Source organism: Protomyctophum parallelum (genome assembly GCF_964188405.1).
Source record: "Protomyctophum parallelum genome assembly, chromosome: 20".
Lineage (NCBI taxonomy): Eukaryota > Metazoa > Chordata > Actinopteri > Myctophiformes > Myctophidae > Protomyctophum > Protomyctophum parallelum.
Genome location: NC_139718.1, coordinates 18,055,753 through 18,082,720, shown reverse-complemented (window position 1 = coordinate 18,082,720; position 26,968 = coordinate 18,055,753). Strand labels below are relative to the sequence as shown.

Genomic DNA, 26,968 nt, shown 5'->3' with positions numbered 1-26,968 from the left:
AACAGGGATTTATTTTCCGGGTCTCTCGAGGGGGCGGAACTGCGACACTTTATAGGCAACAATTCAAAGCATTGATACAAAATAAACAACAACAAAGAATTTGCATGATTGAGTTAAGATAGGAGAGCTCAAGTACAAGTCAAAGCAAGAGGGAGCAGATGGGTTTTGAAGGGATTTGAAATGCCCCAATTGACCGGGCACAGTCGATTGGGAGCAATTCAGGGCTGGAGCCAGACTAATGATTTTATTAAATCAATAGCCAAAAACCATGCATATCCAAATGTTTTTTAATAAATTCCAGGACTGGAAAATGTTTTTTTCTCATTTCAAAATATATGTATTTCCAGGAATTTCATGACCGTGGGAACCCTGTACCCTACTACAAGAGCAAGATTAAGTCGGTTATTGGTCCAAAATATCGGTTTAGATATATTCTGTATTAATTCCAATAGCGGTAGTCCCACAGAGTAACCCACTCCCCCCTCCCCCAACTACACACACACACACACACCTTTTCGACCTCCTGCAGGTAGAGCAGTGCGATGTCTCCGGATTTCTCGTAGCAGGTGATTATTTCCTGGTCCCGGTCCGGTGCGCTCTTATTGGACAACGACGGTGACCCTGTGTTCTTATTGGACAGGCTTGGAGAGACAGCCGGGACCTTCTCTAGACACAACCCTGGAGAAGGAGAACGAAAGGGAGAGATAGAGATGGAGAGACACACAAGTCTGATTATCATCAGTGAGCTGAAATAAAGCACAATACAGCGTCGTCCGACATCCAAACTGGTCTTCGGAAAGGGAGGCGTTAGGACTACAAATTGATGTCACGATTAAAAAAAATAAGTAATAACTAATTGCGATTAACGTGATTTTTGGCATAGAAAATTGGAACATATGGATAAAAACGTAATTTCTGTTTGCCTTTTAGGCTTCATAATGGAAAAATTGTACAGGGGCAGACAGGACAAATAACTTGTATACAAAGAAATGACTGACATACAGCATTAAAAAAATGCAGAAATAGCTGATCTACAAGCTTACAATGCATAGATCAGCCATTTGAAAATGTATGAAAAATGTTCGACATGGAAACGATTATGGCAAACCAAAACTATTGCGATTATCTAGGTTATTTTGTTTTGTTTTTTTAGTCAGCTATTCAAATGAATCATTTTGCAGTCTTGTTTGTTTCCACTGAGTCTAATAAGTTTTGCCTCATCATCATCTGCTGCCTCCATTCAAACAGCGATCAATAATGAATACATGCTCAGTTTAATAATGCATCAATAATGGATGATGCGGCCATGGTGTCTGGAACAAAACACAACAGCCCAAGCAAATCCTATTCTGTTACACTCACATTCACACACACACACACACGTGCACACAGAGGAACGCAACTAAAACAGATTATAAACCGGTTCGAATTTTAAGCAAATATAATTACGTTTGATTAATTGAATGCACTGGACTCCAATGGAAACAAGCCATAGTACTTTCTTTTTAATCCTCTTAGCAGACCTTGTATTGAATAATTTAACTGTACTTTCCTGTGCTATTTGTATGCGTTTTGAGAGTGACCGAAGGGACACGATTCCTAAATTACAATTAGTTACACCCAACATTGAGGACTATTTGAGGATAAAACAAAATGTGGTTGTCCTCTCCTAGACTGCGTGTGGAAATGGGGAGGTGGAGTCGCATACCGCCTGAACAGTATATATTTTTTGAGACTGGTATACAATACAAACAGCACATACTAGTGGTGTGTCCCCTCACACAAGGCATCAGAGCGAAATATGAACATGTTTACTGATTTGATCTTTGTGGGCACTAACAGAGGAACTGCATAATGCTGCATGCCTGCCTATCACTTTTGGAACAACAAAGGGATTTTGTGTTGTGTATATTGTACCTTTTTAAAGTTTTTATTCATGGACTTTCGATTATTGTTTGGACCCAACGTATTATACAACTGTGTCAATACAGTAACTTACTAACAAACTGTCTAATTGACAGTGGTTTTGTACTGACACCATGTGGACAGAAACAGTACCGCAGGTTGCTTCAAAATCAATCAAATCATTGTGAGTGTGCGTGCATATACCTTTAGTAGCATAGGCCTCTGCTATCATGGACAGCCTGTAGACTGGCGCTCCTGCTAGCTGCATTTCATCCAGAGTCACTCTACTGTAGTGGCCTGTCAACAGAGCAGAGTTTTAACCACATGAGCCCTATAGAAACGGATACACCATTGATGAACCAGTAATCGGTTCCATCTAGGGGTGTGCATCTCTCCTTTACAAGACGATTCGATACGTATCGATATGCATGGGCTACGATGCGATTCAGAGACGATACATTTATACACAGAACCATTCGAATTCGATGCGATTTCGATTTTGTGGAATTTGAGGCGATTCGATGCGATTCGATACGATACGGTGCGATCTGACACATTTAACCTTTTTTAGATTTTTAATTTGAAGCTAGATCTATAAAGAATAGGGTTGGGACTTCATTAAAAAAAACATCTAATTAATTGGAGGATTAATCACATTTTAATCGCATATCAATAGGCCTATTTCTATTTGACCTGATCAGTGAGCTTTTTTTTCAAATGGATTTGGATACGAGTGAATCAATGAATGAATAGTGACTACATAAGCATAGGCAATTAAAAAAGTAGTAATAATAATAGTGATAATATTATTATTTATATAATGCTTCTCTGAGTACTTAAAGACGCTTTTCAAGGGGAACATTAGAAAACTAATAAAAACAACTTTATAAGAGAAAAACTAAGACTATGGAATAAAATAAATGAAAGTGGAATGAGATAGCTGGGGAAAGACATTCTAGAGGTGGGTTTGAACTTATAGGTGGTGGCATATCTCTGAGTTTTGGGAAGTGCATTGTTTTGACAGGTCTGCCTGCTGTGGACAGTGAAACCCTGACCATTAAACATGGGCAGACGCAACGATACAGTCATACTGTCGATGCAAACAGACGTGTACAGTAGCTGCTCGGCCTGCTCCAAATGATATTTCCATTTGTCTTTGTGTCTGCCCGTGTAAACGCAGCATCGATTGTGAGGGTTGGGGATCGGATGGACCATAGAGTTATTAAGGAAGACTCCTTCTAACTCCACCAGAGTTAAACTAATGTTAGCTCCCAACTATTGCTACCCTCGTCAGAAACAACACCACCATCCAGATCGGGTGGAAGCTGCTGATCACTTTGCTTGTGCCCGTGGATGGGAAATGAGATTTAAAAGGCTATAGAAGCGTGGATGAAAGGCAAAGCACAGATGTGCAATAAAGTTGTGTCGTGACTCGTATCTGCGTGTGTATTCCGTCTGACGACGAGTGGTTTATGCTGCTGGTGCTTGTCTGTTGTCGCTGGCTGCTGATGCATATAGAGCGTCATCATAAGCATGCGCCCGTCCTGCGCTGGAAGTAGCAGATCTTCAAGTTATCTACCCGTCGCAATGCACAGCGCTTTGGGCTTGTACATCTGTGTTTTTCCCGCAGTTAGTTGAATTATATCGATTCGGAGCTTTAGGATCGAACCAACGTCCGATGCAGACGCTATTTTGACCGATCCAGACACACGTGCATCGATGTAGTCGCATCGTTAATGTTAAAATCGATTATTGATTCATATCGATATTTTTTGACACCACTAGTTCCATCACATCTGGAACCTTTTCCCGAACAAGCTTTCATCCCACTGTCAGAGCTGGTGTGTGGATTTTAAGTCTGCTATACAATTACAATACTGGTGGTTCTCAAACATTTTCATTTCAAGGACAGAGGCAGGGGGACCAAGTAAAGACCCCTGGGAACCCCGGTCAACTTAAGTAAAGGGGTTTTGAAGTGGTTAAAGCTACTAGAAGCAATAATATGTCAACATTTGTATTACCCTTTATTTATTTTTTGGTATTCAGACAGCCAGCAATGAGTAAAATGCTCCCCAAAAGAATGTAGTTTCTGTGACACATCTAGAGGCCACAATCTGCATTCAAAGATTTTCCTAGAAGCTTTGTCATTAGTCGATTGCTGGCTGTCTGAATACCAAAAAGTAAATGAAAAACAAAGTCATAACATTTTTGACATATTATTGCTTTAACCGGATTTATACTTTGGTGCGTGACACAGCATGCAACAAACTTATATCAAGCCCTTAACTTTACGCTCAGCCATTTCTTTTTTTTCTAACTTTATTTAGCAGTTTTTCATATTGTAAACAATATACAAAAGACCAAAAAAGCTCACAAAAATAATAGTCTGTATTTTTTTCTTGGCTTAAATGAACAAGTATATAAATAAATGACTTTGAAAGTGGGTTCAGAAAAAGACAAAAATCACGTGGGAAAATAACCAGTCATGGTTTCAAAGACTTGAGGAACAAAGCTGTAGCACCAAGTAGGAAAAACACAATGCGGAAATGAATGCCACACTACGCAGTGGGACTGGATGCTCTTCAGACAGAGACACACAACACACAGTCACACAGTCACACAGTCACACACACACACACACACACACACACACACACACACACACACACACACACACACACACACACACACACACACACACACACACACACACACCAAAGTCCAACATACAGTATAACAGCGAGACTCATTCACATTATACATTTACAGAATCATTGATTAGGCAGCCATTTCTGCTGCTACACTGACATTAAATAGTGCATTTATTTAATGACATTTGTCTAATAATGCGTCTCACGTAGGCGTAGCCAGTCAATCTCAGAGATCTCCACCTATACAACGTAGCAATGCAAAGCTGCATATAAGGGACGGTGACATACATTTAATTTCAAAGCAGCGGCTGTAGGTTTGTTAAGCGGCCGTTCTCACTGCCGTCCTAGCCCATTTACTGTAGTACATTGGCTGGGTTGATCGTTGGATTCAGTGTTCATTTTGACAGTACATTTTGATTTAGTTTAAGTCATAGTTTTTTGGATAAAATTCTGTATAGTTTTAGTCATATTTTAGTCATCTGAAATGTTTTAGTTTTAGTGTTGATCATTTTTAAATATTGGCAGGCCGGAAATCCGATTAAGGAAGCTGCCACTTCCGTTCACGAGAATATATTTTAAAATATCTTTAGAGCTTATTTTTTTATTTACATTTCTGCTAAGCAACAAGCTATATATTCTTACATGATTTTTATTTATATTAGAATAAATGTGCGCGACTGTAAAGACGAAACGGAAGTGGCGAGAAGGCTCCACTTCCACTTTATAGTTTACTCATGACAGCTCTTCCGTTGCTCCAGAAAAAGAAATGTAGCCGACAAACAATCTTCGTCAAGGTTTTAGTTGACAAAATTAACACCCAACTGTATTAGTAGGCAGAGATCTCTGACCGTCGGCTATGCGAGACAACTGGAACTGGGACTACGCAGCCAAAGTGCAGGACCTACCTAAAGCCTCCTTGTACTCTCCCTCCACGTAGCAGAGTTTGGCCATCAGCAGGCTGGCCTCCTGCAAGTAGTCAGCCTGAGAGACGGAAACAACATCATTGACCTTGTGTGATCACATCCTATTGCTGTTAGTTGGTTATGAGGGCTTTGTGGGGGTCCGTTTCCTCCACCAAATCTGGAGAGTTCTAATCCACCAATTACTGTTTTGACCGATAGTCAAAAAGTGCTAAATGAAGTAAGAAAAACGACAAGCTCGCAACACGGTGTGTTGTGAGCATATATATCTGCTATTTCTAAAGAATTTTCAGCTTAATGGCATGCCCAAAATAGGGGCACCAGATGAATAGCTTAACACGAGATATCTCATGGGTGGCATAGCTTTGGTTAAAAGTGGTTCAAAATCGGAACATGTCGCCTGCATAATTGTCGACACCAAATTTGTCAAAAATGTGAAATAAAAATGGCCATTTTGGCCATGTGGATATTATGTGTTTCAACGCTCTCCCTCTCCAATCCGTACCTTGAGGTTTCCTCTGTCCAGAGCAGCTATGAGGTGTTTCTTGACCTCCACCAGTTTAGGTCTGGTCCCTCTGGGACTTGCTCCTTGTTTGATGGGGTGCTCCTTTAGGTAGGTCTGAAGCTTATACTCCCCCAGCAGCAACTCCCCTAGGTCATCTAGACAACACACCACACACACCAGGTTTATTGTACTGTTACTCTTTATAACTAATAATTGACAAATAAAACATATATGCACATAACTGATCAAAAGCTTGTTTGGCCCAAATCCACCTCTCTATCATATTCATAGTCTTGTGATAATACATGGGTGAACTCTAGGCACACACAGGGGTACAAAGCCAGATTTATACTTTGTCACGTCATCATCAGCCTAGTACATTGGCCATTTTCGACGTGTGACACCATCATACAACGGAGCATACTGTAAATTAGGCATAATGGAGGTGTCTGCAGTGCCATTGCAGAGGTAGGTACTGTACTATATTTTGAGAGGGTGGTTTGAGAAAAGGGAAGGAGAACTTAGCAACAGGGGGTTCACTGGCACCCCCCCACCCCGAGGGATATTGATGCGCAAATAAATCCAACTGTCTCTCTTGTGCAAAATTGCTTCAATGCTTAATTGTGCCCTATTTTTGCACATACCATAAAAATAAGGCCATAGTCCTTCTCACAGCTGGCTTGGGTTTGAATCTGACCAGATGCTCTTCGCTGCAGGTCATCCCTCTCTGCTCTCCTGTCTTTCCTATCCCTCTCTCTCATTGTCACTAATAGAAATTAAGCTGAAATGGCGAATGAACTTTGGGTTGCCTACTTGGCTTGTTGTCAAACATTTTTAACACAAGGGTCAAACATTTTTAACACAAGGACCAATTATTTTTAAGTCAGGTTAGTTGTGTCAACTTGTGACACGTTTTGAGCTTGTAGATTAGCTCAATTTAGCGTGCGACATGACACCATGTGCAATGAAGTGTATCATTCAAGCCCTTGGCAGTCAATATTTTTACATCAGCCTTTCCCCCCCCCACACTATTCAAATTAGTTCAGAAATGTCATGATATTTATAAAAAGGAAATAAAGAATAAACATTTCCCATAGCCACCTGAAATTATGCTATGGACCACAAGTGCTCCGAGGACCACTGGTTAAAGAAACACTGCGCAATTGTGTTCATGTAAGAGTTTGTGCATTTTCATTTTCATTGACGTCAGCTTGCTCAATAACAGCATGTGTCTGAATAAACACATGACAGGTGTGCTACTGTACACACAATGCAAATCAGCTAAAAAAAAGGGCTCAGCGGCAGCACTACAGTGAAGAACAGCAAAACAAATGGAAAAAATACAGCGTAGCTCGCCCAATCCCAGGCTCCCGCAGTGATTAAAATAGGGTGCATTGTGCGTCCCAAAATGCAGTTTATAGTTAAGGGATGCAATAAAACAACCTCTGCATCTATGGGATGCACTACTGTACTCAGCATTTACAGTAAAAATAATACACGTTAAAAAAATATATTTTGATAGCTTTAGTGTTATAATAATAATTTCTTCTGTTTTCTACATGAATATAACCACATTATAACCATATAAAATGAAATGGGAGTTAAATGCTGCAATTTGTACAAATGGCAAAATATGACTCCTAACGTCGTTGAAGTGGGACTCATAAAATGTCCCTGGGACTCATCTAAAAGACCATCCCTGCATCCCGGGGCTCATTACATTGAAAACCTATTTACATCACTGCTCCTAGTTTCTGATATGTCACTCCGTATTTTGCAAGATTTGGCCATGCCTTGCAACATGGATTAGTTGTGTGGTAATGATGTTGGGGTGTGAATTAAGTCGACAGGCCAGGACTATGGCTATGGCGCAAGCTTAAACTTCTGTATTTACTGTCTGTAGTCTAATTAAATCTAATATGATTATAAATATAAATGATAATAGGCCACCACCATAAATAAGTCTATGTGTGTAAAATACTGCTGAGCATAATATTAGCATACCAGGTTGGATAGGATTAACTGTATAAACCAGGTCACTAAAGCTCCTGTGTGCGATCTGTGTGTGTGTGTGTGTGTGTGTGTGTGTGTGTGTGTCTGTGTGTCTGTGTGTGTGTGTGTGTGTGTGTGTGTGTGTGTGTGTGTGTGTGTGTGTGTGTGTGTGTGTGTGTGTGTGTGGTGTGTGTGTGTGCGTGTGTGTGTGTGTGTGTGTGTGTGTGTGTGTGTGTGTGTGTGTGTGTGTGTGTGTGTGTGTGTGTGTGTGTGTCTGTGTGTCTGTGTGTGTGTGTGTGTGTGTGTGTGTGTGTGTGTGTGTGTGTGTGTGTGTGTGTGTGTGTGTGTGTGTGTGTGTGGTGTGTGTGTGTGCGTGTCTGCGCGCACTACTCAAAAGGTGAACTGACCAGTAATCCAGTTGCTAAACTCTTTAAATGGTTCCTGTTCAGTGACCTGTGGGGAATGGGGATCACATTGGCTCACATGCAACGACTTAATGAATGAATGGACCCCGATACAGTATATATATTCACACCGAGGTGGAACCGAGGTGGACTGACCCTTCCCTTTCATTTCATGGAGCAAAGACACTAGGCTACATTCTGGTCACCTTTCATCATCTGGCCCCATTTCGGTTACAAAACAAAGATTTTTTTACTATATGAAAAAGACCAGATCGTTTTCTGTATTTTCTCTCTGTGACCCCAGTTTTTTTCTGCAATGTTGCCACCAGTGAGTGGGGTTTGTTGCAGGAACACAGAAAAGCTATGTTCATTGTTTATCTTCTCCATGAAGGTTTGGTGACTTTTCTATCATTAGATTAGAACCGTTGACTCCTTCTGAACCAGATTTTTTGTAGGCCTTCTAAACAAAGCACTCCCTGCCAATCTGCCATCCTTGCATTATAGTAGTAAAGGTCCTTGCAGACTGAATGCGTTTTTCGTAAAATCGGTGGAGAAATGCTGCTAAAAATCTGAAAAACTGTGCACTAGGGACCTTAAATATGCCTACATACAATGTCACTGAGCAGCATTTCGCCCGTGTTTGTTACAGTAGGTTATTATTTGTTGTGGTAGCAGAGCGGAGATGGTCAACAGATAAGAGATGCAGCAAGAGACGTACTCATAGATTAAAGCAAAATTAAATCTGAAACAATGTGTAAGTGATTCGTCTCACACACACTGGGAGGAGCTACCCACACTAGCACCGTTTCCTAAACAATTAACACAATTTATAAAATGATGATGTTTTAGTAATATTGTTCCTGCTGTGTTCTGTTCTGCATTATGGTCAACCATCTTATCAAATCACAGACTGAAGGGCAGTCCATACTGTCTCCGACCACCGAACTTTTCGTCGGAAAGATCAGACTTTAATTTTTTCTCCGAAGTAGAGTTCGGAGTGTCACAACATCTGGGAGTGCAGCTTTCAGAACAAAAATTCGGAGGAATACGTTTCAGAAGTTGCGAGTGACGTCATGTTGTAGTTGTACCGGAGCTGTCCGACGAAAAGTTCGATGGTCGGAGACAGTATGGACTGCCCTTTAGGCTTTAACCTTTGCTTTTGGGAAATATCCAACCGAGACTATTAAGATTTTATGGAAGATGCTTCTGAACATATTGCTAGTTTTACCACTTCAAGTGCTCTAATATTTAAAGAAAACAAACTGAAACTAGATAAAGTGCCAATCGGCACAGGTCTCCACCAGGATTCTTCCTCAGCCTAGTGGGAATATGCGTGCACAGTTTCATCGCAATCGGACGCTGCCGAGTTGTGGCCATTTGCTACTCCTGAAAACTGTAGGAGCCAATCGTGGCCAATCAGGATGGAATATGAGAAATCAAACAAACCTGTGTTGATCACAGGACTATGGAGATCATGTGTACCGATTTGCGTGAAATTTGGATAAAATCTGAAGGAGTAATAATAGAAAATGTGTTTTACATATGTGGGCCTCCTGGTGGCGCTATAAAGAGCAGATGTGAAAAATTCCAGACAAAGGTTTTTCCTTGGCCTCTAGGGAGTTGGCATACAAAGTGATCCACAGATTCGTGCAGTTAGAGGTAAAAACACTTTTCGGCCAGTTATAGCGCCACCTTGAGGCTGAGTTGAAATTGTTCATGTGGCATTTGGTCCTGGCCTAGTGGGAATGTGGGTGCACAATTTCAAGGAAATCACGCGATGTGTTCATGATTTGCAGCATTTTGTTTGAAACTGAGCACTCCTGTGAACTTTGGAAGCCAATCTTAACCAATCAGGATGGAGTCTGAGAAATCTGAAAGACCGGTTTCGTTGAATGGCTGTAGAGAGACTGTGTACCAATTTGCGTGATGTTTGGACAAAATATGTAGGTGTACTGTGCAAAAAGTTGTTTTGCACAAAGCGGCCTCCTGGTGGCGCTATAACAGGCCGTTCTGGAAAGTTTGGGGCAGAGGTTCATCGTTGGCATCCAGGGAGTGTGTGTGCAAAATTTGGCATCGACTGGGTTAACGGTGGCCGAGAATGAGATTAGCTACTAACGGACGGACGGACACACACACACACACGGACGGACACACGGACGGACGGAGTGCAAAACATACTCTCCCCACATGCCTTCGGCCTGGTGGAGACAAAAATCTATGAGAGCTTGTAGATGTAGATAGACTATTTTTGCTTTAATCCATGTGTATTATGGCATCACAATGATTTATGTCAGCTTTCAGTTGTAATGAGGAACTTATGGATGGGAACTTGATTTGATGGGAACTTGATTTAAGAAAAGGAGCTTGCACTTCCACTACAAAAACCTGGTGTGGGCGCCCGCTGGCCAAGTGGTCCAGGCGCATGCCACATAGGCTTTGGCCTGACAGCGCATTGCATGTTCGAGTCCCGTTCATGATGACCTTTGCTGCATGTCTCTCCCTAGCCGCAATTTGCAACTCTAGATTTTTTTAATAATGGGATGAATCTAGAGTTGCAATAACCTCCATTGACTCCCTACTCATCCAAATTTCGTTTGCGATCTGCTCGTATTAAACAATGTTAAACTCACCAACATTGCAGCTCTAGGCCAAGCTTGAATTATCCTCCTTCAATCTGCCAAGCTTGTTTTTCATAAAAATCCACTGTAGACATTTTATAATATGACTATATGAGCTACTTTCTGTCAATAAATTCTAAGCATGTGATTCTTTTTCTAAGTGTTGCAGTTTGGAAGCACTCATTTTTATTAACGGGTCGCACTGACAGCTGCCTCCTACATTATGTGCAAATTCGAAAAAGGTGGTACAGGCCGTTCAGTGACTTACGACGAGTGCTTCCAAACTCCAGCACTTAGAAAAAGAATCACCTGCACAGAATTTCTTGACAGAAAGTAGCTCATAACATGTCGATTTTTATGAAAAACAAGCTCGGCAGATTGAAAGAGGATAATTCAAGCTTGGCCTAGAGCTGCAATGTGGTTGAGTTTAACGTTGTTTAATACAAGCAGATCGCAATTTGGATGAGTAGGGAGTCAATGGAGGGTATTGCGGCTAGTCTCTCCCCTTCTCTCTCCTGTATATCTTCACTTGATACCATCAATAAAGGCAGCCAAAAACAAATCTTTAAAAAACAGGTCCTGGCTAGCCCTGATCCGACTGACCGATGTTCCATATGTGCAGGCCAAACTGATCAAAGAACAGGTTACATAGAACCTGCACACTATTTTCTTTGTACTGATGTGAAGTGATCGCATGTGGAAATGAGAAAGTTCTAATCACATATCAGATATGGTAGCCTACGTTAATCAGATTTCCCAAACATTACACATGTTTCCTATCTCTATTTATCATTTTAGAGTCAGTCACAAATGGAAATATGTAGTATGACAAATGGCCAGTTACACAATATTACTGTATCAGGAATGCCTTCAGAACACCTTTAAAGTATAAGCTATTAAGCTCAGCTCATATACCTGATTTATCACATAATTAAGGACTCAATGCACATGCAGACAGTACACAGCAGTAAAACGCTAATCACTTCTGTTCTGGTCATAGGTTCTGGTACATAATACTATATTGTGCTGTGTAATTGCATGGTTTACTCCACCATTCACCATCATGCCCAGTTTGACAGCTAGCTAGCATGTAGCTTAGCCACCTAACGCCAATGAACTAAACTACTGTCTGTTATTAAGCAAGTATGCTGTCAAAACAGTACCCAATGGCTCTGACGTGGGGAAACAAAGACGCCACAGACCAAACACCACGGGAGGTGTCTAGGACCAAGGTTCATAATTAAACAGCCCCAAAAACGTCCGTCGTGACCGGCAGTATGGTACTGGCTATGGAGCTACGGAACTATAGTAGCACTCGACCAAGCCGGGCTCCAGGCGGCCAGGAAACACCGAGGCTCTGGGTATCATGAACCCAGGCCTCCGGCCGGTGGCGCTCACGACTCAATGAACCAACACAACAGTAATAAAGTGAGTCTCACTCACCGTTCGATATGAGTTTAGCTGACAGCTGTCGCACCAGCTCCGGTATTTTGTCCCATTGTCCTTCTGAGCGACACCGCTCGATCTCGTTGTCCAGCCGCGAGCCAGACTTCCTCGCAGTCATGTTGGTGTTGTTGTTGTTGTTGTTTGTGGACCAGAACAACACACCTGGAGGCTGATGATGATCCACTGAGGAGAGAAGCTACACGCTACATGGTCCCATAGACCAGCGGGGCTGTGGCGCGTCGCCCTGACAACGCACGAGCCAATCACAGCGCCAGCATCCTCCCGGCTTATGGGGTATTGTTTTTTGCTACACAGGGAAGCAGCAGGCGTTGTTGTAGATGTAATAGAATGTTCCGTTCAGTAGGTGGCAGTATGTGTCCTTTACAGTTGTGCTGTTGTGTTGTGCATATGATTATTGGTAACATATTGGTAACATAATGGCGAATCGATTAACAAACATATTAATGAAGCGTTTCAAAAGATGTAACTAAGGTCCACCTTGTTCAATTCATCAAAAACCTACCCTACCTAAAGATTCCATTCCACCAACTATGTCGATTCTGAAATGTTAGGCTGTTAATTACGACAATGTGCGCATATCCGAACGCACCTGGCCTGTTTGTTTACTTTACACTTGTGGGCACTGGGCAATCAATGCATGTATACAGTATTTGTACATCAAATGATCATGTTGTGTTGCTTAGCTACCAACGACCCCTGAAGGCACAACATTCAATAAGCCACCAATTCTGTTGTAACGTTATCACGTGATCATCTCCTTCCACATTTGGAGAGGACCCATCCGTCAAGACGGTCAAGTTCTATGAAAATAGAAGACATTACAGATACATCACTCGTTGTTTTCGGATCTCTTGTAAACTGCATCTATTTATAATCCAAACATATAGTGTTGTCCAACAGGTGCCCGTGCCATGCCATCAAACATCAGGCTCCTGAATCCTGGCTTTCTTTCTCTTTTATCCTGGCTACACTGTCTGACGTCTGTGTGACCGCTCCTTCTTCAATATACTCTTTGTGGGGAACCAGGAAGTGAGCAGCACATTGCTATAGGGATGGATATCAACATTAACACACTGCTGCTGTTACTGCAGTCACGTTTGCAATAAAAACATCTTAGTTTGATCCCTATACCCTTTTATAATTATTCATTACATATCTGTGCGTGTTTCCTTTGTGTTGGATAGCAGCGATGGCAGAAGAGATGTGTTGCCTAAAGGCACAACTCATGGAGAAAGAGAAAGAGATTGATGCCCTGAAAAAGAAACTGTCTCAGTTAGAAAAGGTACAGTACAGTATCGTAACAAAACAAAATGTAACAATTTAGAGAAGCACGGACAGTAAATAGAGAACCGCAATTTATTTAACTTAAATGTCAAACGTTTAAAGCAGTATATTCTGATAGAATCAGTGTTTGTTCAATGTTCAGTGACAGGGGTCCATCTGTCTCTCCAGCACTTTAGTAAAGTTTAGCCCCTCTCGGTACCCCCGGTTGAGCTCTTTTCATAAAGTAACATCCAAAAAAACTTTACGGATGGTTCCGAGCGGGGCTAAAGTTTAGTATACTTTACAGAGTATACTTCACAGACAGTGATATATAAAAGCAGACCTACAGTACATTATTTATAATGTACTGTAGTTCTGCCTATATATTTACTAACTAGCCTACGATTTAGACTCTTGTAGATGTATTTGACATTTTCTACATCTATATCTATACATGACATCTACGACAGTGGTTCCCAAACTCTTTAACGTCAGGGACCCCCAAATTGACACAAATTAGCCCGTGGACCCCCATTTCAAACGATATGCCAGGGATCCCCATAAGAGATTTATATGGCTCTAGCAGTGATTCTCATCTCAACCCCTTTAATTTCAAGGACCCCCAGTTTGACATGCATATTATTAGTCTACAGACCCCCATGTATGGCATTTATATCTCTGGGACCCAAATTTATATTGTAAAATCAATGTAAATTTAACTCTTGAGAGTTTACAAATGGAACCAAATGGGTGCATTTGGTTCTGACCAGCATCTGCTGACCTCATCATATTTGCCATGGTGTCTATGGCCGTTTCTAGCCCAAGGAGTGTATTTTGTGCAAAACTAATGCTTGGAATGGATTCAGAATCATTAAAACCCTCTAGTTTGACATGTTACATGCTACTTAAAGCATAAGGAAAGGTTGACATTTTTGACAATTTAGCCTGCCATAGGATGTTAATGAAAAAAAAGTGTTTAATTGAACAGTAATTGTCATTTTATAATGGAGGATTTACTTTGTGGGCAAGTGGGCATGACCTTTGGGCAAGTATAACATGACCTGTACTTGCCCGCTGGGCAAGTGCCTCTGAGACCTTAGTGTCAACCCATGCCATGTATCGAGGTCACTCAATGCAGACAGTGCAGGAGCAAGAGCTGGAGAGACGGGAGAACTCATATTACTGAACAAAGCAATGAGTACTATCGTAATATAGAACACTTTAACACGTATTGTAACAACATGAAATCACATACCCTATCATTAATGGGCCAATGAGCACCCACACCAAACTTATTATATTATATTATGTATGACAAATAACACGGCAAGTTTATCGACGTTGGCCTGTTAACCCGGTGTTCTCTATGTCTATTACAGAGCGACATGGAGCTTCACGACAGAGTGACGACCCTAAAACCTCTGGAATCCAAAGCTGTCCTTTCCAACGAGGACATCCTGCGTTACAGCAGACAGCTGCTGCTGCCAGAGCTGGGCGTACAAGGTCAGCTGGTTACTGTTTGATTTGGATCTCTATTAACCACTTAAAACTATTCTAGACTACTTGGTTGACTGGAGCTGGTAGAAAACTGGTTTTAAAACATTTTTATTGAAAGTGTAAAATAAGGCTAACTTAATGAATGACATGTCATTTTGTCTAATCCTTATGGTAGAGTATGTTGTTAATACAGTATAACTCGGGGTGATTGCATTTTGTCTCCCTGCTCTTCTATTGAGGCATTTAGATCGTGTCAAAGGTCATGTCTCACCTAGAAAGAAAGTAAGGTCTGCACACTGGACTGAGCTCCAAAGGCTTAAGTATATATTTTCTCACCACAGGGACATGACGTTTCGAGCCTCACGGCTCTTCATCATGTCTCACCTAGACACAGGATCTGACACAAAATTTGTCAAGATTAAATGTATCCCCTTGGCAACAGTCAATTAAACATCTACTGATGCATGAACTTGGACACATCATCAGTGTTGTAAACCTGGAATCGTTGGGTGTTTCTGGGTCTTACAACAGACACCCTCGTCCAGGCGACCCGACCAAGGCTGATCAGACCCCGGCCTGTGTCCAAGTGGCATGCTACAGTGTCTCTTGCAAGACTACGAAACAGTCAAATGGGGAAGATGGCTGTTGAGATGTTGGCGACACTAAGAGGCTCCTGGCGCTGTGGGTTGCCTCTGGGCCTGGCTCCTCCTTCGTCTGATTAGGAGTTGTTGAATACTGCCAGTTTGCAAAAAAGTACAATTTGTAAGATTATACAGTGGTGATAAAAGGACAGCACAAAAAGGCAAGGCCCAGAGGGCTTGTTTTTTTTCGTTGTGGTCCTATAATGTATTCAAATTAAATTCATATTTATGAATGTTGATTGTGTGCAGGTCAGCTGAACCTGTCCAAGACCTCAGTGCTGGTGGTGGGCTGTGGAGGACTGGGTTGTCCACTGGTACAATACCTCGCTGCAGCTGGGATTGGTAGGAATCCAATCCATCCACTTGATGGCTAGTAGAGCCCGAGTCCCATGCCAATCGGGACCCAATCCCGATTTTAGAGAATCTAATTTCTAATAGGATGCTGATTATGGATGTTTTAACTAGTATTTTGTAAAAAGAAAAAGAAACCACCTAACTAACTAACTTCATAAATCAATGCTAGTGAACACCCTTTACGTCTGTGTGTTGATTAAAGAATATTTAACCAATGGAAAGTATTACAAAAGTGCTTTGCTGTGGTGAAAACCTCCTAACTACATTGGATCCTCAAACTATCTGCCAAACCATCTAACCGTTTAGTCAACTTTTATTTTTATTTTTATTAGTGCCATTGAACACCCTTTACATCTGTGTGTTGGTTAAAAAATATTGAACCAATTAAAAGTATTAAAAACAAAAGCGCTCCAAAAACCTCCTAACTCCACTTGAGCTGGATGTTTTCTTTTTTCATTTCCTGAAAGATTTACATGTTGGAGTTAGGTGGTTTCTTCCAGACAGCAGAGATATATAATGTTAATGTACTGTATATAACTATTGCAGCAACAAGCCTCTCATGACAGAAGTATCTTGTCACACTTGTATGAGAGCTCCCTCTACTGGATCGTTCGAGTAAATTTCAATTAAAGGACAACTAGTTTTTTTCAACCAAGGTTCATGTTTTAGGTTGTTTCACAATCAGTAGATCCTGTGATCTTCTGTGGCCAGATGTAATTTCCTGAGATCTATTCGGACTATAGTAAATAATAAAAAAAGAAATCGCCATAATATCTTGTAAAAAAATACATATTTAGGCCCATGCTCGAATGCCTTGGTTGAAAAAAACAAAAGTTGTCCTTTCAACACAAGTACAGCCTACATATTCAATGTGTTTTGTTTTGTATATTATACTATTTTAAAAATCAGGAAACAGCGGCTGCATAACTTCTGATCCCGCTGTTATATGTATAACATGTGATGTATATCTATTGGCTGATTATATTGTCATCACACCACATTGTGGTGTGTTATTAATATTTATTTACAGACCTGATCACTTATCTCATTACACACGGCACTGAAAATAGCCGATCTACAAGGTCACGACTCGTTGTGCTGCAAGCTTTGTGGGCTTTTAGATCTGCTATTTCCCTGTGCAACACTGGCATATAACTAAAGGTAGCTCTCTACCGCAGCGGTGGCGGTAAGTGTTGGGAAGGCATCTGCGCTGGGTACACCTTCCGTCGCGTCGGGTAGCAAGTTGAAGGGAGGCGTGGAATTAAAGAGGGAGTGCCGTGATTTTCTTCCCCCCTAAAACATGATCATTAGGTAGGTACTATGATTATACTAGGAGAAAGATTTTTTTTTATAGTGTACAGAAAGTATTATAATGATGTTTTTATGTTGCCACACCCACCACCCACAGCTCACTGTCATTTCGATTTGACCCTACTGGGGCTCGATTGGGCCTTTTGAGAAACCAAAAAGACACAGGGAAGACATATTTCAATATTCTAACCCTAACCACACCTGGGGGTCTATTAGAGTAATGTTAACTCCATAGACACATACAAAACAGAAACATCACAGCACTCCATCTTTAAGTATAAATTAGGCACAAGTCGGTGTGGTAAATATTCTGTGATGTTTTGACGGCCAGGTCGCCTGGGGCTGCTGGACTACGACGAGGTGGAGCTCAGTAATCTTCACAGACAGGTCCTGCACGGAGAGCAGACCCTGGGTCAGTCCAAGGCCCTGTCGGCTGCCGGCGCTGCCATGAGGTAAACTGATCTGGAGCCTGCACTCACCACACTACAGCCAACCATGTTATTGTAGCCTAGTCATGGAGAGCTGACCCTGGGTCAGTCCAAGGCCCTGTCGGCTGCCCGCGCTGCCAGGAGGTAAACTGATCTGGAACCTGCAATCACCACACTACAGCCAACAATGTTATTGTAGCCTAGTCACAGAGCGCTGACCCTGGGTCAGTCCAAGGCCCTGTCGGCTGCCAAACACTGGGTCGCAGACACATTTTTATGGATCTCTTTATTTTCTTGTTTTCCTACATTTTGTTTTTTAATTATTATTTCAAAGTTTTCATTAAAACTAAATTCAATTTCTTTCCCTAGTATTTTCATAAAGAGATCAAAGAAAAATCTAAGATATTCCATTAGCCTGGCTGGTCGCCAGACTGTTATGAGCCATGTTTCCGAGCCATACAGGAGCTGAGCAGTGTTGTTTTTGCCGTCTAAAACTATGACGAAAAATGTTTGTCGACTACCTTTTTTCACTGACGAAAACTAAATGGAAACTAAATGAAAACTAAGACATGATGACTAAAACTAAGACTAAATATACTGTCGATTTTGTCAAGAAATAAAAACAAGACAAGAGGTAATAAGTCATTTTACGCTTGGTTTGCATGCTGAAAATAGCAGATCTACAAGCTTGTAGATTTTCAATACGTGTAAAATCAGCCATTATGACGGCATCAAGGCCCTCCAAAATACATTTTAGTCAACCCAATCACCTGTAGATTTAGTCGACTAAAATCTTATGATATTTAGTCGATTAAAACTAGACACACATTCCAGATTTCCAGGTGACTAAAATGTGACTATATGAAAACTATTCAAGTGACTATGACTAAAACTAAAATCAAAATTTGCTGCCAAAAACAACACTTTTGACAGAGGCATTGTAGACTCACTCTGAACTTTGTTTCCCTAGATACAGTATGTGCTGGTGTCCCCACTGCGGTCTCCATAGGGACTGCATACTTTGTCATCCAAAAACATACAATTACGGAAACAGGCGACCTACAACATGCATTGTGACAAAGATGATTGGTCCAAAAATGTTATTTTACAAAACATACTCTGTTGTACCAAAACAGCACAGTTCATGAAAATAACCATACTCGTGGTAGTTAGTTGGATGGAGCTACTGAATGGTCAATATGTATAATAATCATCGAGTTTGCTCATGCAATGTAAGCTGGCGCTTTCCAGTCTGCCCACAGGTTATATTTGGTTGTGTATATTTTACCCCACAGTCTGCAAATATTGTGTAAACATAACATGTCATTTTAGAGATGTCTGACTGTCGCCCTCACAGTAAGTAGCCCACTGTGGTTTGTGCACGCCATATAGATGGAGCCGCAAGAGGGTGCTATTTCTCTGAATACCGTCAGTTCTACCTTGTCCCAGGCAGGCAGTTATTAAGCAGATCTCAGCAACCAGACAATTAGTGATAATTTAGTTGATTATGCAACCCTGACTTTTCCACGAATATAAAGGTTATTATGTTTTAGTTTTTTTTATCGTGGGTTAAGCCACAAATGTGTTCTTTTTCTCTCCAGGTTGAACTCTACTGTCGAATGTATTCCATATCACCTCCAGCTGACTTCAGAGAACGCCTTGCAACTCATTCAACAGTATCCTATGACATGTCTGTCTGTCTGTCTGTCTGTCTGTCTGTCTGTCTGTTTGTCTGTCTGTCTGAAATGTACTGTAGTACATGGTTTAGCTCATGAACGTGACCCCTTGACCTCACTGACCAACATATATGACATGGTGGCTGACTGCTCGGACAACGTCCCCACTCGCTACCTGGTTAATGACGCGTGTGTCCTCGCCGGCAAGCCTCTGGTGTCCGCCAGCGCTCTGAGAATGGAGGGCCAGGTACACTGCTGTAGCGCCGTAGCGGTCATGTGTGTCACTGCATCTGTAATGTCGTTTTTCTGTCATGGTGCGGCCATCTAGAACAGTGTTTCTCAGACACTGGGAGCCATTTTTATGGGTCGCGTCTAAACATCCTGTTTCTTTTTTGTTTCCTACATTTTGTTTTTAATCACCGTTATTATTATTTTGTTAGAAAAACATTTCTCTTCAACTGGCTCTGGTCTTCTCTTCTCTTCTCTTCTCTTCTCTTCTCTTCTCTTCTCTTCTCTTCTCTTCTCTTCTCTTCTCTTCTCTTCTCTTCTCTTCTCTTCTCTTCTCTTCTCTTCTCTTCTCTTCTCTTCTCTTCTCTTCTCTTCTCTTCTCTTACACTGTGTGTGTGTGTGTGTGTGTGTGTGTGTGTGTGTGTGTGTGCGTGCGTGTGTGTTTACAGCTGAGTGTGTACAACTACGGTGGCGGGCCGTGCTACAGGTGTCTGTATCCAGTGCCTCCTCCTCCAGAGACGGTGACAAACTGTTCTGATGGAGGTGTTTTAGGAGTTGGTAAGTTGGACCCATCAAGACCTGAGGCTGAGGCCGATTAAATAAATAAAAAATCTATGTTGCTATTGAGTGGTTCTCAAACCTTTTTATCTCAAGGACCCCCAGAATGTATTTGAACGCCGATCCCCATCTCAAAACTTTTTGCTCCAGGGAGCACTAGCAAAGATTTGAGTTAAAAATATATATATTCAAAGATTTGCAAAAACTTTCACGATTCTTCAAAAGTAGCAGATCTACAAGTTCATTTTGTGGCACGAAGTGGTGCGCTATGAGCTTCTATATCTGCTATTTTTCAAAATAAAATAAAATAAATGTCACTAAAACCTTAAAGAAATAGTGAAAATTGCAGTACGTGCCATGCATTTTGACCTGTTGACTTTTTATATGTGCTATCAGCTATACTATTCCTAATACGAAAGAAGGACGTACGTGGTTAATAGCATTCTGAAACATTAGGAGACTTGCATCTGATTAAATGCACTAAACCAGATTAATTCCAGCACCTCATGGAATAAATCTGGATTCTGTGTTTTTTGGACCATATAAATAAGTGTGCGACACAAGTTCAGGTTGAGTGGTTGACATTTCTATAATTCTGCACTGTCCGTAAGAAGAAATGTTCTGGTGTATGCATGTGTCTTTTGGACACTATAAGTTTGATGTCACGCCCTTACTACTTTACTTTCCCATAAGCTAATTTAACGTATTTTTTTTTAAAGTACAGTTTCCTTTTGAGATGATAATTGTTGTAATTTTCCTTTTAGTTCCTGGGATAATGGGCTGCTTCCAAGCGTTGGAGGTGCTCAAGATTGCGTCTGGACGTGGCTGTATCCTTGATTGCTTTTGGCTGTTCCGCTCGCTACACCCACGCTTGTACTACGCCCTCTTATTGTGTCACAGTGCATCTAATGAGTCACGCAGCTGATTGAATGAATGAATGGCGGAATGAATGAATGGCTGAATGAATGAATAAATGGCTGAATGAATGAATGGCTGAATGGCCGCATGAATGAACTGTGCAGATTGAGATTCCATTGTAGTCACAGGTTCCAGGGAAGGAAGTGGTGTTTTTCATATCAGATATAAAGAACCAAACAGAGTGAGGACGGAGGAATACTTTTGTCTGTGTTACTGACTGTTGTGGCCTATTGTTTCATAAACCTTAAAAAACATCTCTGATGCAGCAGATGGGTTGTGGTTACAAAAAAACAAAAAATAACGTTTGTTCTGTAAACATGGAGAGACACATCATCACCAGATAAAAGGCATGTCCTGTCCTGTGTTGTGTTAAACCTGGCTAACAAGTGGCTCTGTGTGCATCAGCCAGGGAATCATCGGCCAAGGAAAATAATACCTGTTTTCCAACCGAATGAATGTGAATGTTACTCTGCTGTTGTACAGCACTGGTTCTCAGACCTTTTAACTTCAAGGGCCCTCACATGGAAGTGTGGAAACTCTCAGTTACCGGCCTGTACGGCTCCATTTGTTTCTCAACTTTTCTTGAGTATATATCATTTCCAATACTACTACTCCACTACATCTCAGATCCAAACTTTTACTCTACTACATTTATTTAAAAACTTCGCTACTAGTAACTTTGTAGACTTCAGTAGCCCTATATACATTTTGGCCATTTGAAAATAGCTGATCTCCAAGCTCACATTGCGTTGCAATGCGGCACATTGTGAGCTTGTAGATCGGCGGTTTTCAAATGATTTTTGATAACTTGAAATGGGACATGATGCTCCATAATGAGTACTTTTACTTTTGGTACATTTTGAAGCCAATACATTTTGAAGCCAATACTAGTACTTTTACTACATTTTGAAATCCGAACTTTTACTTGTAACAGAGTATTTCTGCATTGCAGTATTGATACTTCTCCTTAAGTAAAACATTTGAGTACATTTTCCCACCACTGTACATTAGTAAATAAACACGCTGCTGGGAGACGTTCCAACCACAGCCCCTGAATAACTCATAAAAAAAAAAGAAGAAGAAAACACCCTTTCCTTGACCAGGCCTGCTAGCTTCCTGTGGCCAACAGTTGCTCATATTTGATGCCCACGACACCCGGGTGAGACCCATAAAGCTTCGGCCCAAGCAGGCTGGCTGTGCCGTGTGCGGAGAGAGACCCACCGTCACACAGCTGGGCGACTACGAGGTCCTGTGTGGAACGGCAGCCACCGATAAGGTCAGTCCAGTCGGGTCACATACCGACGCTGTCGTGCACAAACCCCCTATCTCCACATTCTACACACATTCTACACTTCTTGTGTTTTTTCATAAATTAATGCCCGACTCGATCATACTAGTAGCAGACCACAAGCTCGAAACACGGCTCGAATCGAGCTTGTAGATCTGCTACTTTAGCTTTTTCTTTTTTAATCCTGAAAAGTAACAGTTTTGGACAATTTCTTTTCCACCCGACATAGACAATGTGATATCTCTTTTATCATTGAGTAGATTCTCGTCTGCGACTCTTAACGGCATGGTGATTGAGGACTTGTTATTTCAAGGCCTGATTCTCCCTCGGTATAACGACCCCTCCAAGAAATAGTATGTGATTTCATGTCATGCACTCTCGAAACCGAGCTATGTACACATTACGGCGATAAGAAATGTTCCTCGTGTCAAGTGGACTTGGCCATGATCTGATAGAAAAGCCTGTGTAATTTACTCCTAATCATAGGAAAGTTCTCTTATTGCTTCCAACCTTTGTTCCAGTGCCGCCGCCTGAACCTGCTCTCCGGAGATCAGAGGGTCACAGTGCAGGTACAGCCCAACGGCACAGCGTATATAGCGTGACTCACTCCTATTTAGCCATGTTCATTGTATGATTGCACTCAATTTTCTCGCTTTTTTCTGTGCGTGCATTCATAAACTCCTGATTGCATCTCCCTGTGGTGACCCAGCCCTAAATGGGAAATGACTTTAAAATGCTGCCCGTCGATATTCTATGGGAAAGAATAACACGTTTCTATTTGGCCCAGAAAGCAGCAGCGGTAGAGAGGATTGGGGTTTCTGCAGAATTGGAGCTTTCAAACTAGCTGAGTCATTAAGTCATTATTGTGCAAAAAGGGCTCGAGCTTTGCTTCCCGTGATTTGGGGAAAAGATATGTAATGACATTTTCATCTTACCTCCACCCATTTTTTTTTATACTTGTTATATTGTAATGAAACTGAAATCTGAAAAACTGCCCATCACAGACTTAACAAAAGTATTCCTTAAGGCCAGTCCACACCAATGATTCGTATAACGCAACCAGTTGCAACTTCAACTCCTTGCAACACCTTGCCACCATTATCTCCAAGTTGCACCGGTCTGCAACTGGTCAATTCAGACGCTGCAATTTCTTGCAACCTTTTGCCAAGTTGCGACTAGTTGCATTGGTGTGGACTGGCCTTTAGTGATAAATGTAATGTTGCATTTATAGTCATAAGCCACACAATTTCTGAAGTACGTTCATGAAGTACTTCATATCGCTGGTAAACATACTGCCCTATTTTACTTTCAGGAGTATAAATCCATAAGGGACACAGCTGCCACCCATCTGCTGCTGGATGTGCGCCCCCGTGTGGAGGTGGATATATGCCACCTACCATCCTCCCTGAGTATCCTTCTGACATGGACCGTATATACGTACTTGACAACGAGTGGTGAAAATAGATGATATACAAGCTCACATCGTACTGTGATGCAATGTGTTCATTTTTGGAACAAAATGCCACAAATCATCCAATTGCCATCCAAGGCGTAAGAAGAAATTGCACCCTTTTCACATTGGCCTATTATAGCGCCACCAAGAGGCCACAACCTGACCTGCCCTGGTGGAGACCTGTGCCCCGAGGGGCACTTTATCTAGTTATTATGGTTTTTCACCCATTGAGCTCAAACAGGTTGAAAGGAAAGTGATCAACGACTAACGTACAGTACACTACACACTGATACTCACATTATCATTTTCTCAAGATTATAATAAAAACATGTATTAATATCACTGCGTAGATATTAGTCTGGAATCTGTGTGTGAATGGAACATGCATTTCCAAGGGGCAATTAAAAAATAAATGCCTCCTGTGATAAACCCACCCCCCTGACTAACTTCCGGGGCAGGAAAATGCAATCACAACCGAGTGGGGTCAGAACAAATCTGCAGAGGGCTATATCTTTTTTGCACTGGCAGATTCGAACGAATAGATAGATACATGGATAGATAGAGTATATAGCAGAGTGGCTCAGCCTAAAGCCTAATATCTTCCCTGGTTTATAGGGGATAGATAGATAGATAGATTGATAGATAGATAGATAGATAGATAGATAGATAGATAGATGGATGGATGGATGGATGGATGGATAGATAGATAGATAGATAGATATTTGTGTTTGTTTAGTTTCCATTTTGTATTCGGTGAATATCATTTTCATGGCTATGCCTATTTGTTTTGCTGTGTTTATGTAGTCTTTTTTCCTATATGGCGCCCAGACATTCCGCTGTCAAGTCTAGAAGACTGTAAAAGTGAACATGTCCAGTTACTAAAGGAACGGATCGTCCAGTTGAAGCAGCAGATGTCAGGTGACCACCAGCTTCCAGGTAATGGTGCGTCAAAACGCCTCTTCCATGCCGGTCAGTGGTTACATATCAAGCACGCCCATAACTCTGAGAGTGTACAAATGGACTCATTGCGGGTCCACTTTGTTGATGTCGGGCAGAAACGCCAAATTTTAACTTTTTGTGTTTTTTCTTTTCATGAATTCGTGTCCTAGAAGACCTAGATCATACTACAGCGTCACATGAAAGTATCAAATTAGCAGATCTAAGAGCTTGAAATGTGGCGCGAAGCGACACAGTAGATCTGCTACTGTTACACACACACACACACCATATATTTTTTACTATTATTATTATTATTATTATTTATTATAACGATATGCATGATGGCAGGACCTCAACTCCTGCACTCAGAATGTGTGTTGGATCATTCAGTATCATCTTCTGTGTCTCCCCGCACAGAGCACATATGTTTCATATAAAGACTGAAGATAGTTCTTTAATTTAAGGGATTTAAAATGGTTGATTGCTGAGACTCCTTTGGGCACTATGTAAATACATTTTGTTTTCTTTTGGAACTGGAACTTTGTCCTAGCCTGTTTCTTTGGGCAGCGTGTGTGGATTCACTTTAATTTTCTTTTTTCGATTACTGAGACAACATACTCAGTATGCAGTTTTTGTTTTTCCTAGGATGGCATGCGGACATTAGTGCTCGTTTAGTTTCACTCTACATCCGGTTTTTCTTTTTTCGTTATTTGTTTTTTTGCCAGACTGCAGATCTAAAATAGCATGATTTACAAGCTCACAACAACATGACATGTTTTGAGCTTGTAGATCAGCCATTTGTTGCAGAATCTTGGGGCGAACTAGGCAAACTAGGGTTCATGTAGTTAATCCTGCCTCTTCTGTATGTAAGGCCCAAACCACACCAATGCAACTCCTTGCCACAAAACAGTTTTAAGGACCCGTCACGGGAGGCATCCTTTGGTTAGACATAGCATTGGTTAGACATAAGGTTGGTGAGGGGTGCGTTAAGATGACCGGATTAAGGTTGGTGAGGGGTGCGTTAAAACGACCGGATTAAGGTTGGTGAGGGGTGCGTTAAAACGACCGGATTAAGGTTGTTGAGGGGTGCGTTAACACGACCGGATTAAGGTTGTTGAGGGGTGCGTTTAAGGGTTGGGAGAGGGTTAAGGTTAGGTTTTGGTGTTCTGCCCCCTTGGGAGGTTAGGGTTAGGGTGAGGGTTTGAAATAGGTTGTAGGACTAATGCCTTGTCTAACCAATGACCAGTCTAAACACCAATGCAACTCCTTGCAACTGCAATTGGGGATAATGGTTTCATCCTTCATGCAACTACATGCAACGGGTGCAGTACTTAGTTTAGACAGTTTTTGGTTTAGACTAGTCATTGGTTAGACCAGTCATTAGTCCTACAACTACAACCTATCTCAAACCCTGACCCTAAACCTAACCTCCCACGGGGCAGCACACCTAAACCTAACCTTAACCCATGTCTAACCAATGACTAGTCTAAACTAAGTATGCACCCCCATGCAACTACTCGCAACTGTTTGGTTGCAAGGGGTTGCATGGCGAATCATTGGTGCGGTTTGGGCCTGTTTTTAACTCCACAGTCTTTGTGATCTGCAAACTGGGGAATGACTCCCAGAAGGCAGTGCAGGTTCTGGAGAAGATGAGTGGATCGGAGTTGGAGGAGATTGTTGCCAAAGACATCAGCGGGGGTCTAGCGGCCTGGGCGCTGAAGATAGACCCCTCGTTTCCACAGTATTAGCTTGCTCAAGCTACTTGGAATAAAGCTACTTTATACTGTATATGTCTCGTAGTCTTGTGTTTTTTTTATATTTTGTGATCCTGACCGTCCTATGTTTTCCCTGTCTAGATTTGTTAAACCACTTAAACCCTATACTTCATTGACCTGTGTGGTCTTCAACGTTTTTCAGGTCAAGGACCCTTTAGCTGAAGAGAGATGAAGCAG

The 26,968-nt window shown here is 41.6% G+C and overlaps 2 protein-coding genes across 3 annotated transcripts in view; one reads left to right on the top strand and one right to left on the bottom strand.

Annotated features, from left to right (window-relative positions):
* The window catches only part of ttc7b (tetratricopeptide repeat domain 7B), a 49,280-nt gene extending 36,584 nt beyond the window's left edge, over positions 1-12,696 (bottom strand). For both annotated transcript variants that reach the window (XM_083792646.1, XM_083792647.1), the window contains exons 1-5: positions 12,439-12,696; positions 5,982-6,136; positions 5,462-5,537; positions 2,110-2,202; positions 512-678 (exon numbers count right to left, since the gene is read on the bottom strand). In XM_083792646.1, coding sequence (XP_083648772.1) covers positions 512-678; positions 2,110-2,202; positions 5,462-5,537; positions 5,982-6,136; positions 12,439-12,559 — 612 coding nt within the window. In that variant the 5' untranslated portion in view covers positions 12,560-12,696. The remainder of the gene's footprint in view (positions 1-511; positions 679-2,109; positions 2,203-5,461; positions 5,538-5,981; positions 6,137-12,438) is intronic.
* Positions 12,697-13,521: 825 nt separating this feature from the next.
* mocs3 (molybdenum cofactor synthesis 3) lies at positions 13,522-26,772 on the top strand. The gene is made up of 13 exons (XM_083791632.1): positions 13,522-13,744; positions 15,105-15,228; positions 16,113-16,205; positions 17,860-17,980; positions 19,558-19,646; positions 19,725-19,879; positions 20,310-20,418; positions 21,183-21,245; positions 22,449-22,612; positions 23,146-23,193; positions 23,937-24,033; positions 24,906-25,013; positions 26,607-26,772. Exons 1-13 carry the CDS (start codon positions 13,652-13,654, stop codon positions 26,762-26,764), a joined length of 1,422 nt encoding a protein of 473 aa, XP_083647758.1. The 5' UTR covers positions 13,522-13,651; the 3' UTR covers positions 26,765-26,772.
* Positions 26,773-26,968: the final 196 nt, after the last annotated feature.